Source organism: Cicer arietinum, chromosome 7 (genome assembly GCF_000331145.2).
Source record: "Cicer arietinum cultivar CDC Frontier isolate Library 1 chromosome 7, Cicar.CDCFrontier_v2.0, whole genome shotgun sequence".
In the NCBI taxonomy this organism is placed as follows: Eukaryota; Viridiplantae; Streptophyta; class Magnoliopsida; order Fabales; family Fabaceae; genus Cicer; species Cicer arietinum.
The window spans coordinates 4,449,034-4,463,105 of NC_021166.2; the positions used below are offsets into that span (position 1 = coordinate 4,449,034).

Genomic DNA, 14,072 nt, shown 5'->3' on the forward strand with positions numbered 1-14,072 from the left:
CAGCAGGAAATTCTCATCCCTGTTTATTCTTCGTATGTGTTCTTCAATCCAAATTAAAAATCAATAATGTTATTTCAACAGTAACTTTAGACACTAAAATTCCATAAATGTTACCAAAATACAAAGTAATATGTTATGAAATGCAATGACTTTATTTTTTTGCAGCATTGAAGTAGCTTGTGTTGCACATCCAAATGCTGATGTGTTAATCAATTTTGCAACATTTGGAAGGTAAATATACTTTAAAATATCATTATTAATTTATCATTGCTGTTGCTGTTTTGAGTTTAGGAGTATTTTATTGCACAATACAATGAGAATAATGTGATTAACTTGCAGTGTTGTTGCATCATCTTTGGCTGCACTGAAGCAGCCAACAATTAGAGTTGTTTCTATTATTTCTGAAGTTGTATCTGAGTCAGACACTAAACAATTGATTGCATGTGCTCGGGTAAACAATAAGGTTAGAAGAGAAATTGAAATTGAAATCAAATTCACACAATAGATTAATATGAGGATACTCATTAGTGATCATGATGTGTTAGGTTGTTATTGGTCCGACCAATGTTGGAGGCATTCAAGCTGGTGCTTTTAAGATAGGTGATACTGTTGGAACTATTGAAAATATAATTCATTGCAAGCTATATAGCCCTGGATCTGTTGGATTTGTTTATAAATCTGTAAGTATAGTTATTCATGTTATTGCTTATGTCATTGCCATCCTTTTCATTTTGAGGATAAATATTTTCATTTTATACTCCTATGAAAGAATCAGATTTCATAGACTTACCTTTTAATATTTTGTAGAGCTCTTTATTTTATTGTTCACGAGTGATGAAGACCTATTTTTGAAGAAGTTAATATGAAATAAGTTTTTAAGTAGATTCACAAATTATATCAAACTTTGAAAAAGTTCATACCAAAACTGAAAAATAAGTCTTTGATAAGTAACAGATCAAATTTAGATCTTAATTGTTTTTATTAGACCAGACTTAGACCTTGTAAATAATAGTTCAATTTTGTCTATTTCCAACCCTATTTGCAAGGAAGGATTTTATGACAATAGGAACTAGAATTTTCCCCTCTCTGCTAAAATAATGGTAATATCTACTATAATTAGGATAATGTGCATACATTTTGCAAGTAAAATTACTTTTATCTAATGTTAGATTACCAAATGGTGGCTTATAGTTACAAGCTTTATTTCTTTTGGACCCTTCTAATGTATACTGTCATGGTTTTGATAAAAGACATCCTTATAATTGAAACTACAGGGTGAGTTGTCCAATAAATTATACAACACTATTGCTTGTGCAACTGATGGAATTTATGAAGGTACTGTTGTTTTTATTTTAACTTTCTGTATTAATTTCTTAATTCTAGTGTCTAAGTTATATTCTATTTTGTTATTATAGGGATTTCTATTGGAGGATATGTTTTACCTTGCTCCACGCTTTCTGACCATGTTTTAAGGTTTAATAACATACCACAGGTAGTTTTTTTTTTACTTTCATTTTGAGGTAATATCAATTTGGAGTAATGTATCACTTTCTTGTAATTGATATATTCACTTTAATCCTTAATTAGGTTAAAATGATGGTGGTACTTGGTGAACTTCATGGGAGTGATGAGTTTTCTATATTAGAAGCACTTAAACAAGGGAAAGTGACAAAACCAATTGTTGCTTGGGTTAGTGAAACTTGTACAGGACTCTTCAAATTTGAAGTACAATTTGGTCATTTTGTGTGTGACTGATTCTCAATTAAAGCATGCATTACCATAAATTAGGGAGCTAAAATTGGTGGTGAGGTGAATTCTGCTCAAGCAAAGAATAAAGCACTAAGAGAAGCTGGAGCTGTTGTTCCCACTTCATATGAAGATTTTGAAGCTGCAATAAAAGAGACATTTGACAAATTGGTTAGTTTATCTTCAAATTTTGCATCTCTCTAATTGAGACTTTTTCTAATTGTCCACGACTATCAACTCCGTCGTAAGAAATTGACCTTGTATAATTTGATTTTGTAAAATTCCGGTGAAAGAAAAAACACTAGCATAACATGCTAACAATCAATATACTAACATTTGCCGATCCAAAATAATAGTATGATCTCAATGACAGAGTTTAAATTCTCGTAGAAACAGTTGTAAAATAGTCATTAGTGCACTTTGATTAATAATAATTTTACTTCTCAACTTTTTTTTAGAAAAATAAAATTCCAAAGGGAGCAATATTTTAAAGAAAGTCTCTTCATTTTCTTTTGTTAGGTTGTAGAAGGGAAGATCACATTAGTGAAGGAACTCATAAGTCCTTCACAAATCCCAGAGGACTTTAACACTGCAATTAGGAATGGAAAAGTACGTGTTCCATCTCATATTATTTCCACAATCTCTGATGAGAGAGGTATGCTACTTATAAGTTATAAATATGGTGTTTTCTCTATGTGTATTAGATACAAATTTGAAGTTATATAAATCATAATTCTCTTCCAATATTATGTTAAGGTAAGGAACCATGCTATGCTGGTGTAGCTGTGTCTTCCATTATTGAACAAGGTTATGGTGTTGGTGATGTTATCTCTCTTTTGTGGTTCAAACGCAAACTTCCTCGTTATTGTGCTCAATTTATTGAGGTACACTATTCAATATTCCATAGTAAATGATTGAATATTGATATCATTCGTCTATCTTATGGCTTCTATTTACATTGATGATTGGTCAGATGTGTATCATGTTATGTGCGGATCATGGTCCTTGTGCCTCTGGTGCTCACAATGCTATAGTGGCTTCAAGGGCTGGGAAAGACACTGTCTCTTGTCTTGTATCAGGTAGATTCTTCTCCCTTTCTGCAACTAAACTATTATCAATACTCTAATTATTTTTATAAGAGACAGTTGAATTAAAATTTAGTCAGATAAAAGTTGATTTATCTTATTTATATATTAAATTTAGTAGATGTCCATGTCTATGGTTACTAATATTTCCATTCAATGATCAGTAATGGGCTTTTGAAACAGGTTTGCTTACAATTGGTCCTCGGTTTGGGGGTGCCATTGATGATGCTGCTCGTTATTTCAAGGATGCTTGTGACAGAGTAGGACTTTTTTGGGAATAAATACTCATTTTTGTCCTTAATTTTGTTAGGCTATGTCACAATAGTTATTAAATGAATGGATCAAAATTACAACAACAAAAAAACATGTGTAACTATGTAATCTATTAGTAATTTTGATCTTCAAGTTTGTTAATTTAATCGTTTAATGTTTTTTTATTAGTCAATTTAATCCATAAAATTACAAATAAAAATGACACTTAGAAATATGTATGTAATTTCGACGGAGAAAATAGTGAGAGTCTCTCACATTTAAGGACTAAAAGGATTTTTTATTTGCTTTTCCTTTTAACGACATATTTCATATTTGAATATCCAACTACAATTCCAACATTCAATACAATGCTTTTTCTTGTTACAGAATATTACACCTTACGAATTTGTTGAAAGTATGAAGAAAAAGGGCATTCGTGTGCCAGGCATAGGGCACAGGTAATGCATACTACTTTATTTATGACATTTTTGCTTTTGTTGTTGTTACTTTAAATATTTAATTAAATAAATTTTGTCATGTGAAACAGAATCAAGAATAGGGATAACAAAGATAAGAGAGTTGAAATGTTACAGAAGTATGCACGCATGCATTTTCCTTGTGTGAAATACATGGAATATGCTAATGAAGTTGAAGAATACACACTATCAAAGGCAAATAACTTAATTCTAAACATAGATGGTGCAATTGGGTCACTTTTCTTGGATCTTCTTGTTGGTAGTGGAATGTTTACTGAACTAGACGTTGATGAAATTGTGCAAATTGGTTATCTCAATGGACTTTTTATTCTCGCACGCTCCATTGGTCTAATTGGGTGAGTTTAATTTAAATCAAACAATAATTACATAAAGAGTATTTTTTTTTTAAGAGTGTTATTTGGACATAAAAACGTGGACGTTGTATAAAATAACTTAGGACGAGTGTGTGCATAATCCAATGAGAGAGAGAAAAACAGTTCAATGAAAGAAACAATTAATATAAAAACAAAAATCCGTAGTTTAAGTTGTTAACATTTGTGTCAAGAAAGCATTCCCATTTTTTTTAAATCAAGAAAGAGATATTTTGAACAATCATGCTTAGTGTGAAAACAAGTGAGATGTAATTGTAGTTTCATATATATGTTTTTGTTAGTTTGGATGGTGAGCAATCATTATAACTATGTGACGATATACGCATTCAGACACATCTTGATCATTTGATTAAGATCAAACAATTTAAATTTAAGTTTAGTATTTCAAAATAAATAAAAAATGAAATCTATTTTAAAATTAAATTTTTCGATCTTAATTAGACCATCAAAATTCATCTGATATCAAATTCTTCCATAACTCACTCATATTGATTGTGCTTGGTGGTATCCAAATAAAAGTGCTTGGTGGGAACCCATTGGACTTATAAAATCTACATATAGGCTCCAAAAGCACAAAGAAAAACACACATAAACACAATATTCATGAGTTAGTCTAAATCATTTTTCATAATTTAAAATTTTTAGGCATACCTTTGATCAAAAGAGATTGAAACAACCACTCTATCGTCATCCATGGGAGGATGTACTTTACACAAAATGAGGGATTCTGTATGGCTGGAAGAACTTTGAATGACTTCAAATCAGCAATATTTTGGGTAATTATGAATCATGCTGGTAAAATATTTTATTTTATTTTATTTTTGTATGTATTGGTATCAACCCATCGTCCATTTGTAAGTTGCATGAAAAAATTGTTATGAAATAACTTAGTTAAAATAAATTTTTATATTGTCTCTGCACGATGACATTACTCCACTATTGGGCCAAAAGTTCGGATCAGTTTAATTCTTAAACTTATACTACAGTATATAAAATGTTTGCTTAAGTTCGTAAAATTTTGTTCACAAATCTTTATACCTCTTTCGTGTCTTGTGTATAAAAAGAAAAATTAAAAATCACAAAAATTCTTGTAAAATATTAATATTGTAAAGTTAAATATTATTTTTAAAGTTTAAATTCGAGATTTTTGAATTTTTAGTGGTATCATCTAATTTCCAAACAAAATAAATCACAAAAATTAAGAAGTTTATTTAATCCATATAATTTTTTCAAAAAAAATATTAAATAACTTTGATATTAAATACTCTCACACTCACTAATATGAATATTAATTGTATTTCTAGTAAAAATAAAAGGCAAAAAGAATATTTAAGTAATAAATGCATTTTAAACCATTAACTTTTTCTTATATTTAAAACAAAAATTTTCTCCCAAAATTTTCTTACATAAGAGATGAGTTTAATTGTTGTAAAAAAAATTAACAAAGTTAATATCACACTTATTCATAGATATAACTTAATAGATAGTTATGATAAAAATTAAATTTTTTCGTATTAATATTAGTTAAAAGTACTTATACTTATTTGTTTGTATTAACTTGACGATGTATATGAATTAACTTGTAATAAGTATTGATATTAGCTAAAATTGAATTCATCACAAATATCAATCGATCTGATATATCTACACATATCAATCTACATGATAGATTCTATGTATATCAATTTGCATGATACATACCATTTGGTTAGCATGTCATTTGTATATAGAATCCAAAATTTAGATACATTTCAAAAGGAAATTCACTAATGAAATAATTCTTTTAAATTATCTTTTTAATTGTCTTTGTCAATTTATAATCTCAATGATATTTTATGTCATTGTAAATGACAATGTGTACTTAAAATCTAAAATTCTAAGTTAAACTCTTGTAAATTCATGATATCATTAAATTAATTATTTCAAACAAATATCATAATATTTTAATGACGCAATGATTTCTATCATCAATAAAAATTTAAAACCATCTTTTGAACTTCATGTTAAGTTGGTTGCAGAAGATAATTGTCTTAAAAATATTAAAAAAAATTTAAAGTTTTATGTTTGTCGTACTTTTTTTATTAGTTGAATACATCATCACAAAATTTATAAATAAATAAACAGATAGTTACAGTAGAGTCCACATAAAAAAGAAACACTTATAATAAAAAATAATAATAATTAGTGACTAAACGAAATGTGAAACTGACTTAAACTAAATAGAAAGAAAAATAAAATTATATCAATCACGTTGAAAAAATATATGCTTACACATTCCAAACAATTGGACAAATATTAAAAGCCCAAAAATCGGGTAGTTACTTGACACATGCGGGTCGCGCGTGCTATATAAGTGGGACGTGCACATGCAGATTTTTAGAATGGTAATAATTAATAATAAACTCATATTTGACTTGGGGTGGAGTAAGTAATAAAAATAAACTTTACTTGTATTGGATAATATATCTTTTGTTTTATTAGATTATCTATATATAATTTTATTAATATATAGTTTAAATGATTCAATTTAAATTAAAGACGGTCTTCTATGTCAAATTTATATAAAAATAAATCAAAATATTAAATATTATTATTTAAAATTATAACAATAATATTTTTAAATTTTAATTAATTATCACAATAAATATATATTTTTTAAAATTCATTTCATTAGATCAACATCTACGTGCTTTTATCTCGACCATAAAATTTAAGAAAATTAATTTTAAAGAATGTGATTTATTATTATTAGAGTTTTGAGTAAATATTAATCCGAAATTGACTAAATTAAAATTTGTGATAAAAGAATATAAGAAAATGGAAAGGAGAGATAAGAGGTTGTTGATAATTCATATTTATTACTACAACTGTAGAAGATAAACAGAAAGAAAGAAGTATCCTAAATAAAGAGAGACAGTGAAGAAGATTGATTTGTAAATAAATGAAATAAAATGATGGGAAGTGAAGAAAGAGATAAAGTTGTGGAGAAGAAGATCCAAGAACTAGAAGAAGGTCATGCTTACATGAAACAACAAATGTCAAACCTTAAACTTTCTGATGCCAGAGAAAATCATCAACATCATCATCATCGTCAAAGGTCTCACTCTGTTTCTCCACAACGTTCAAGATTGGGTTCGTGGAACAAAAATTCTTGTTCATTCAAACACTCATCACCACTTCAAAGGGAAACTCGTGCTCATTCACAATCACTCATCAATTTCACTGAAAAACAGTATCTCAATATTTTGCAATCTATTGGACATTCTGTTCATATATTGGATCTTAACTCTCGTATCATTTACTGGTTAGTTTTTTATTTATTATTATTTTCTATTTTTGCTTTTTTTTTCTTCTTCTTCTTTAGTTTTGGTAGTAAATGGAGTTGGTGATTTATTAGATTCAATGTATTAGTTTTAAATTTCGATCGAAACTATATTTGCAATTGCAATATAAAGGTTTTAGAGGTATCTGCAAAGGCATCGCAACTGCGACTTCAATTTGCTACCACAATTGCAGACGCAATATTAAGGTTTTAGAGGTATCTACAACTGCATCGCAATTGCTACTTCAATTTGCATTTGTTTTGTTGCAATATCAAAATTTACAGTATATAACTGCAACCGCAATTTAGAACCATGACCTATAATTAAAAATTGATGTGCATCGTTGATTTGATGAGTGTTGAATGTGTAATGGTCTGTTATGTTGATTGTGAGAATTGAATTATGGAAGCTTACATTAAAGGTTTTTCTTGTTTTGGTTCAAAAAATTGTTTTGGGGATAATCATGCAGGAACCGTAGTGCTGAAAATCTATATGGTTATGCAGAAGATGAAGTTTTGGGGAAGGACGGGATTGAGTTGATTGTGGATTCTAGGGATTGGGGGTTAGCTTGTGATACAGTGAACTCTGTTATGAAGGGAGAGAGATGGAGTGGGCAATTCCTTGTCAAGAACAAGAAGGGGGAAAGGTTTTTAGCTGTAACAACCAATACTCCTTTTTATGATCATGATGATCGTAGCTTAGTTGGGATTATTTGTGTTTCGAGTGATTCGCGGCCTTTTCTTGAAATGAGAGTTCAATTTCATGGTGTAAAGAATGCTGAATTGGATTATGGTTCGGCTCATCCTAAAAGTAGCATTACGAATAAACTTGGCTTTGATTCTCAGCAGCCACTTCAAGCTGGTCTAACATCTAAAATTTCAAATTTGGTTAGTTGTTTTTAACTTTCAATTTTATGTAATTTAGTATGCCATGGTGTGTTTTGATGTTAGAATTGTTAAACAGGCGTCGAAGATGGGTAACAAAGTTAAGTCGAAAATCTGGACAGGAGAAAATAATGGAGAAAGTCATCATTCTGAACATGGTTTCTCAGAATCTGTTGTTTCGGAACATAGAGAAGATGCTAATTCGAGCGGAGCTAGCACACCTAGAGGCGATTTGCAACAGTCCCCTTTTGGTGGTGTGTTTTTTCATGTTGAAGAAAAGTCACTAGGAAAAACTTTGAGAGACTCTGCTGATGAGGGTGAAGGAAAACCTGTTCATAAAATTTTACCTACCAATAAAGCTGAAGCCTGGATTCAAAAGAAAACGTCATCGTGGCCGTGGAAAACAAATGATCGAGAAGCAAGGAACGGTCATGATGCTAGACCGTGGAGGCAGAATGATCAAGAAAATGAATCAGTTAATCAGAAGGTTGTTTCTTCTGGATTGAAGCAGGAAAGCCACGCAGGAGAAAGTAATCGTCCTACTTATAATGAGGCTTCGAAGTCGTGGTCTTCGCCGTTTAATGTTAACAGCACAAGCAGTGCTAGCAGCTGTGGAAGTGCTGGTAGTTGTGTTGTTAATAATAAAGCAGATTTAGACACTGATTGCTTGGATTCTGAAATTTTGTGGGAGGATTTGACGATTAGAGAACAAATTGGACAAGGTAACTCACACACTTAACTAAAGGGTCGAGCGTAAGAACTAATCTTTTGAAAATATCTATACTTTAACAACAATTATTTGTTTAAAATCTTGAATCATTTTCTGTTTATAGAGTTCAGCTTCAAATATTGTTTGTTATAAGGAGCTCTGATAATTTATGGAGTCCAAGCATGCAAACCGAAATATCTAGCTCCCAGTGGTGATTATGAATTTTATGCTTTATGTGTTGCCAACTTACCTTTTTGTTGTTCAATTGCAGGTTGTTGTGGAACTGTATATCATGCTCTGTGGTATGGATCAGTATGTTCTTTTCTCTTTAATTTCTGGTTTTATGTTCATGGCTTCATGCATTATAAACGGATATTATTCTACAAGCAATTTGATAGGTCTGTTATTGTTGGTTAAGAAGTTAGTTAATTAGTTACTTAGATAATTAGTTAATGGATTAGTTAGTGGGTCTGTTGAGAGATAGTTAGGCGAAATAAGGCATGCTGCCTATAAATAGAGAGGAGTGAGTAGAGAGGGGCTCATCTTGTCATTTGCATAAACTTAGGGCCTTTTAGGCAATTGGGATTTTCCCTATTTTCTTAAGTAACACCGGTTGGTTCCTATCACAATTTACCAGAACTTATTTGATGATTGCTTTTAGTACTTCTCCCTTTTTGGGGGTGTGTGAATGTAGTTAAGTTTTTCATATACGTCGATTGTGCAAAGTTACAACTATATTGCTACATGAATTACTAGATAGTATACTGAAAACTGAGGTCCTTTGATGTGTCGAATTTGACATTTTGTAATTAAGGAGCAATAGTATTTCTGGTAGGCCTGTGAAAAGTATATGACAACTCCAAGCCTGATATTGTTAGAATGGATTGTTATTTTTAGGTTGACAAACTACATTTTGGTGACTGCAATTCTGATGTCAAATTATATTCATGTTTTTTGCAGGATGTTGCTGTCAAGGTTTTCTCAAAGCAAGAGTATTCAGATGATGTGATACTGTCATTCAGACAAGAGGTATGCTTTCTTTCAGTCTAATATGCTGACTATGTTGGACCACAGACTGAATCTAATCTAATAAGGTGAGGCAGTCGGCATAGGTTCAAAATTAACTTTTCAGTGCTAATTAGCATCATAAAATGCAAGACCATACATTTAGGTTAAATGATAAATGCATGGTTTCCATAGTATGCTTTAACAAAGTTCAGCAATAGTAATAATTAAACTGAAAGACATAGTTACTTTTAAAAAAAAGTTTAAGACAAGGGTAGGTTGCCCCATTCCATGGTCATGGAGACAACACTATTATTTAGTTTATTTATCTAAAGGAAAGAAAAATGTTTTGATTTCCCTTTTGATTGAATGGATTTATGTCTTCACTACTCACCCTTCAAGTAAAATACTAGTTAGTTTAGTCAGCATCTTATTATTAGCCACATAGTATTAGTTTCATACACAATATTGTGATTTTAACCAAGATTTCATTATATTTGGTTTAAAATCTTACATTTTGTTAATTAAATGATTGGCGGAAATTTTGCATTAGTGCAGAAAGTATTAGTTATTGAGTTGAGCCATAAGTCAAGTTCTTCTTTCTTACGAGTTCCTCTTTGATCACTTCTCTTCTGAACCTCTTGGGTGCTTGGCAGCCTCCTAAAATTTCCTGTCTTGATAATATGTTATTGTATTGTGTGAAGGTATCTGTCATGAAAAGACTTCGGCACCCAAATATTCTTCTCTTTATGGGAGCAGTCACTTCACCTCAACGTCTCTGCATTGTCACAGAGTTTCTCCCACGGTTTGACTCCTTTGTATCCTCACATCTTGATTGTAGTTTGTTATGCTGTGCACCACAAAGTACTAAACTGAGCTGATTATTGTTGTTTTCATTTGTACTTGACAACTTCAGAGGGAGTTTGTGTCGCTTGTTACACAGAAACACACCCAAATTTGACATGAGACGGCGAGTTCATATGGCCTTGGATATTGTGAGTATTTGTTAAATAGAAACATCTATTGGTAGAAACATACATCCCATCTTAAAAAGCACCTCTTTCACTGTGTTTGAAGCAATTATACATATACTTACAACTTACTTTATTACAGGCACGAGGCATAAATTATCTTCATCATTGTAACCCGCCTATCATCCATAGAGATTTGAAGTCTTCAAATCTTCTAGTTGATAAGAATTGGACTGTGAAGGTATGTCACTTGTTGTTTTCATTTTCTACTTATCCTACAATGTTGGATTGAGCTTGCACTTATTGCTTGAGGGTTTCTTAGCATTGTTTTGTATTAATTTGGACCATATCTTAATTATTTGTTAACCAAACAGGTTGGTGATTTTGGTCTATCACGTCTTAAGCATGAAACATATCTCACAACCAAGACAGGAAGGGGAACGGTATCATTTTTTTCATGGACCATAAGATTTTTATCTGTTTGAAATTGTGTCCTTTACATTTTCACTACTAAAGAGACTCAACATCTTTTACTGATTCTACCTTTTTTTGTCTGCTTTGTAGCCCCAATGGATGGCACCAGAAGTTCTTCGTAACGAACCGTCAGATGAGAAGTGTGTTACATCTACCCCCTTAATTACTCTCTTCCCACACATGTTTTAACATAAATGTCAACCATTGATTATCTTTTTTTGCTGCTTCTTGTGAACATCAGGTCTGATGTTTACAGCTTTGGGGTGATATTATGGGAACTTGCAACTGAAAAGATTCCTTGGGATAATCTCAACTCAATGCAGGTATTGCTTTCATGCATACATACTACAAAACAGATTACAAACTCAAATGATTGTGAGACACTAAAATCTATTGAATGAAAAGCCACCTGCAAAATAATGCATTTCTCATTATTGTTGCTCTTCTTATACTTTTTAAGAACAGACAGGTGGAAATGGGCTGGGCTAGATTTAGATTAAATTGTTCTAGCCTGTTAAAAAGTTCAAGGTCAAACTCTGGCCTACTGCTTGACATTTGCTTATGTTTAAGGTTTGGCCTGACTTTTTTAAAAGCCCTTATAAGCGATACGCTCCTGTTGAATAGTCTAGCCTATTTTCATCCCTAGAAATAGAGTGATAGCAACAGACTCCTATTAAGAAAACTTACGTGAGGCACAAAAATAGTGACTGAATATTTTTATCCAGAAACTGTGTTTGTCCTGTTCCTTCTGATATTACCTCTGAATATTTCTTTTTTATGCAACTATGTTTCACTGTGGGTTCATATATTAACAACTGTTCCTTTAGGAATCTTGCAGGTGATTGGAGCTGTTGGGTTCATGAATAACCGTTTGGAAATTCCGAAAGATATTGATCCACGGTGGGCTTCTATAATTGAGAGCTGCTGGCACAGGTTTGCCTTCTCATCTCATTGATCTGAATAAAGCATAAATGTTGTAACCTCAAAGAATGTAGATCAATGTACTTGTGATTTGTGTCGTAATAGGTGGCAAGCTTACCTAAAAAATATCCATAGCAATTGTTGTTTCATCAAATTGAAACTATTGGCATTCTTGTTTATTTAATATTAGGTAACATAGTAGAGAACTGCTAGTTATACAGTATATGACTCTCTTTCTAACACTTCGTATGCTTTTGTTTGAAAAAGTGTTGAAAAATGTGTCTGAATGTGTATCTCTAGTACGTCTTGAGTTTGATTAGATTTTCATTAGTATGGAAGCCAAGGTGTTGCAATCACCAAACATCTTATACCAACTTATATGTTTGCCCATTCTAACCAGTGATCCAACCCTCCGACCAACTTTTCCGGAACTGCTTGAAAGGCTTAGAGAGTTACAAAAATGGTATGTCATTCAGTTCCAAGCAGCCCGGTCTGCTGGCGGAGAAAGCATCCAAAGAAAGGAGTCCTAGAGACAGCCTTGGACATATTCTTTCACTTTGTCACACATGGCTGATGATGCACAAGTATGTATATTTTTGTGCATATAATATATATATAAATGTTCCTGGTCTTTTATACAATGGTATAAACAACTGGTCAGAGGCTAAGGTCTTCATTCAACATCTGCCAATGTAATATAGATAAACGAGATATAAGGGAGTACTATACTTTTTTATGTTGAATTTGGGTTAGTCATTTTTATTTGTATTAGTTGTCTGTTACTACCTCAATTTTATTTTATTTTAATTTATTTTATATGCAAAATGGTTGTACCATTATATAAAACTTGTACAGAAGGTAGTAAGTGAAAAGGGAAAAAATGGTTGAATTTCCATCATCATTACCCACCTTTGAAGTAAAAGTGCAGCTCAGCACAATTATTTAAATGGATACTATGTTAAGAAGAAATCATTGTTTTCTTAATATTAGTAGCGGTAGTGTGATAGTTGTTGGTATAATGTGCAGCTATTACAAATTAAATAATTGATTAGTAAAAGGCTCATAAAGGTTTGTAACTTTGCTTATTTGCTGATGTACTACATTACTACTAATATTATCTTATCCCGCCATAGATTTTATAGTCGATGACATAGATGCTGAGTTGTAAAGGCATAATAATAGACGTATATTAAGGATTAAAAATAAGGGTGATGCTTCCAACTGCCTTTAACAAGTGCCCTAACCAAAAAAAGTAAATAAAACATTTTTTTTAAGTGAAATTTTTCATTTGTTTACAATTTCAAATAATAAAATACACAACTAAGATTTATTTTCATTCTTAAAAATTACAGAAAAGCAAGGAAAAAGATAATGAACATTACCTTCTCCAGAGAATTGGATTAGACGATTTAGATATAGATTTAAATGTAAATTTTAATTTTTTTAAAAAAGCATAAATTCCGATCTTAAACCTAATGTTCAATCTTGAATAAGCGATTGAAATGGTGTGTTTCTACACAACCTGAATCCTTTCTAGAAAGTGTCAATCCAAAGACTTGAGAATTGATATTTAAATCAATTCAAAGACTTGAGAATTGATATTTAAATGAATGACGTAAATATAAATCAATTTACAAAAGTTTATTCAAATTCCACTTTTGTTACGGTGTAACCGGACACACTAAATTGAAAAACATGTATCTTTCATATTGAAAATGAATCAATTCTAACTTTTCATATACATACTTTTTTTTTTATGATTACACACTCAAGTAATGTTTATTTGAAATATCCAAATATGCATTCATACACTCGTATCCAAATATGTATTTGA

The 14,072-nt window shown here is 31.1% G+C and overlaps 2 protein-coding genes across 4 annotated transcripts in view; both read left to right on the top strand.

Annotated features, from left to right (window-relative positions):
- Nucleotides 1-4,858, top strand: part of LOC101502593 (ATP-citrate synthase beta chain protein 2-like) — a 7,464-nt gene extending 2,606 nt beyond the window's left edge. Inside the window, exons 4-18 of the mRNA XM_027336536.2 lie at nt 1-32; nt 166-231; nt 340-463; nt 546-680; nt 1,275-1,335; nt 1,416-1,492; nt 1,588-1,689; nt 1,789-1,917; nt 2,266-2,401; nt 2,503-2,630; nt 2,720-2,825; nt 3,015-3,091; nt 3,471-3,541; nt 3,631-3,915; nt 4,597-4,858. Of these exons, the coding sequence (XP_027192337.1) occupies nt 1-32; nt 166-231; nt 340-463; nt 546-680; nt 1,275-1,335; nt 1,416-1,492; nt 1,588-1,689; nt 1,789-1,917; nt 2,266-2,401; nt 2,503-2,630; nt 2,720-2,825; nt 3,015-3,091; nt 3,471-3,541; nt 3,631-3,915; nt 4,597-4,672 (1,605 nt within the window). The 3' untranslated portion in view covers nt 4,673-4,858. The remainder of the gene's footprint in view (nt 33-165; nt 232-339; nt 464-545; nt 681-1,274; nt 1,336-1,415; nt 1,493-1,587; nt 1,690-1,788; nt 1,918-2,265; nt 2,402-2,502; nt 2,631-2,719; nt 2,826-3,014; nt 3,092-3,470; nt 3,542-3,630; nt 3,916-4,596) is intronic.
- Nucleotides 4,859-6,805: 1,947 nt separating this feature from the next.
- LOC101502909 (uncharacterized) lies at nt 6,806-12,981 on the top strand. Of its 3 annotated transcripts, none has more exons than XR_190128.4 (13): nt 6,806-7,255; nt 7,744-8,161; nt 8,238-8,880; nt 9,139-9,179; nt 9,828-9,896; nt 10,577-10,677; nt 10,789-10,867; nt 10,986-11,084; nt 11,218-11,286; nt 11,408-11,457; nt 11,559-11,640; nt 12,145-12,250; nt 12,639-12,763. XR_190128.4 is itself a non-coding variant. In XM_004508091.4 (13 exons), the coding sequence occupies exons 1-13, from the start codon at nt 6,903-6,905 to the stop codon at nt 12,766-12,768; spliced, it is 2,229 nt and encodes a 742-aa protein (XP_004508148.1). In that variant the 5' UTR covers nt 6,808-6,902; the 3' UTR covers nt 12,769-12,981. The 3 variants fall into 3 exon arrangements, 2 of the variants coding, with proteins under 2 accessions (XP_004508148.1, XP_027192743.1); XM_004508091.4 differs by having other exon boundaries at nt 6,808-7,255; nt 12,156-12,250; nt 12,639-12,981; XM_027336942.2 differs by having other exon boundaries at nt 6,853-7,255; nt 7,779-8,161; nt 12,156-12,250; nt 12,639-12,981.
- Nucleotides 12,982-14,072: the final 1,091 nt, after the last annotated feature.

What these genes read in the sequence shown, in the direction of transcription:
- LOC101502909 (XM_004508091.4), top strand. Translation starts at nt 6,903, where the DNA reads ATGATGGGAAGTGAAGAAAGAGATAAAGTTGTGGAGAAGAAGATCCAA. An exon ending in TAGAGAACAAATTGGACAAG is followed by an intron (nt 8,881 to 9,138) that starts GTAACTCACACA and finishes GTTCAATTGCAG; the next exon opens with GTTGTTGTGGAACTGTATAT. An exon ending in TACTGTCATTCAGACAAGAG is followed by an intron (nt 9,897 to 10,576) that starts GTATGCTTTCTT and finishes TATTGTGTGAAG; the next exon opens with GTATCTGTCATGAAAAGACT.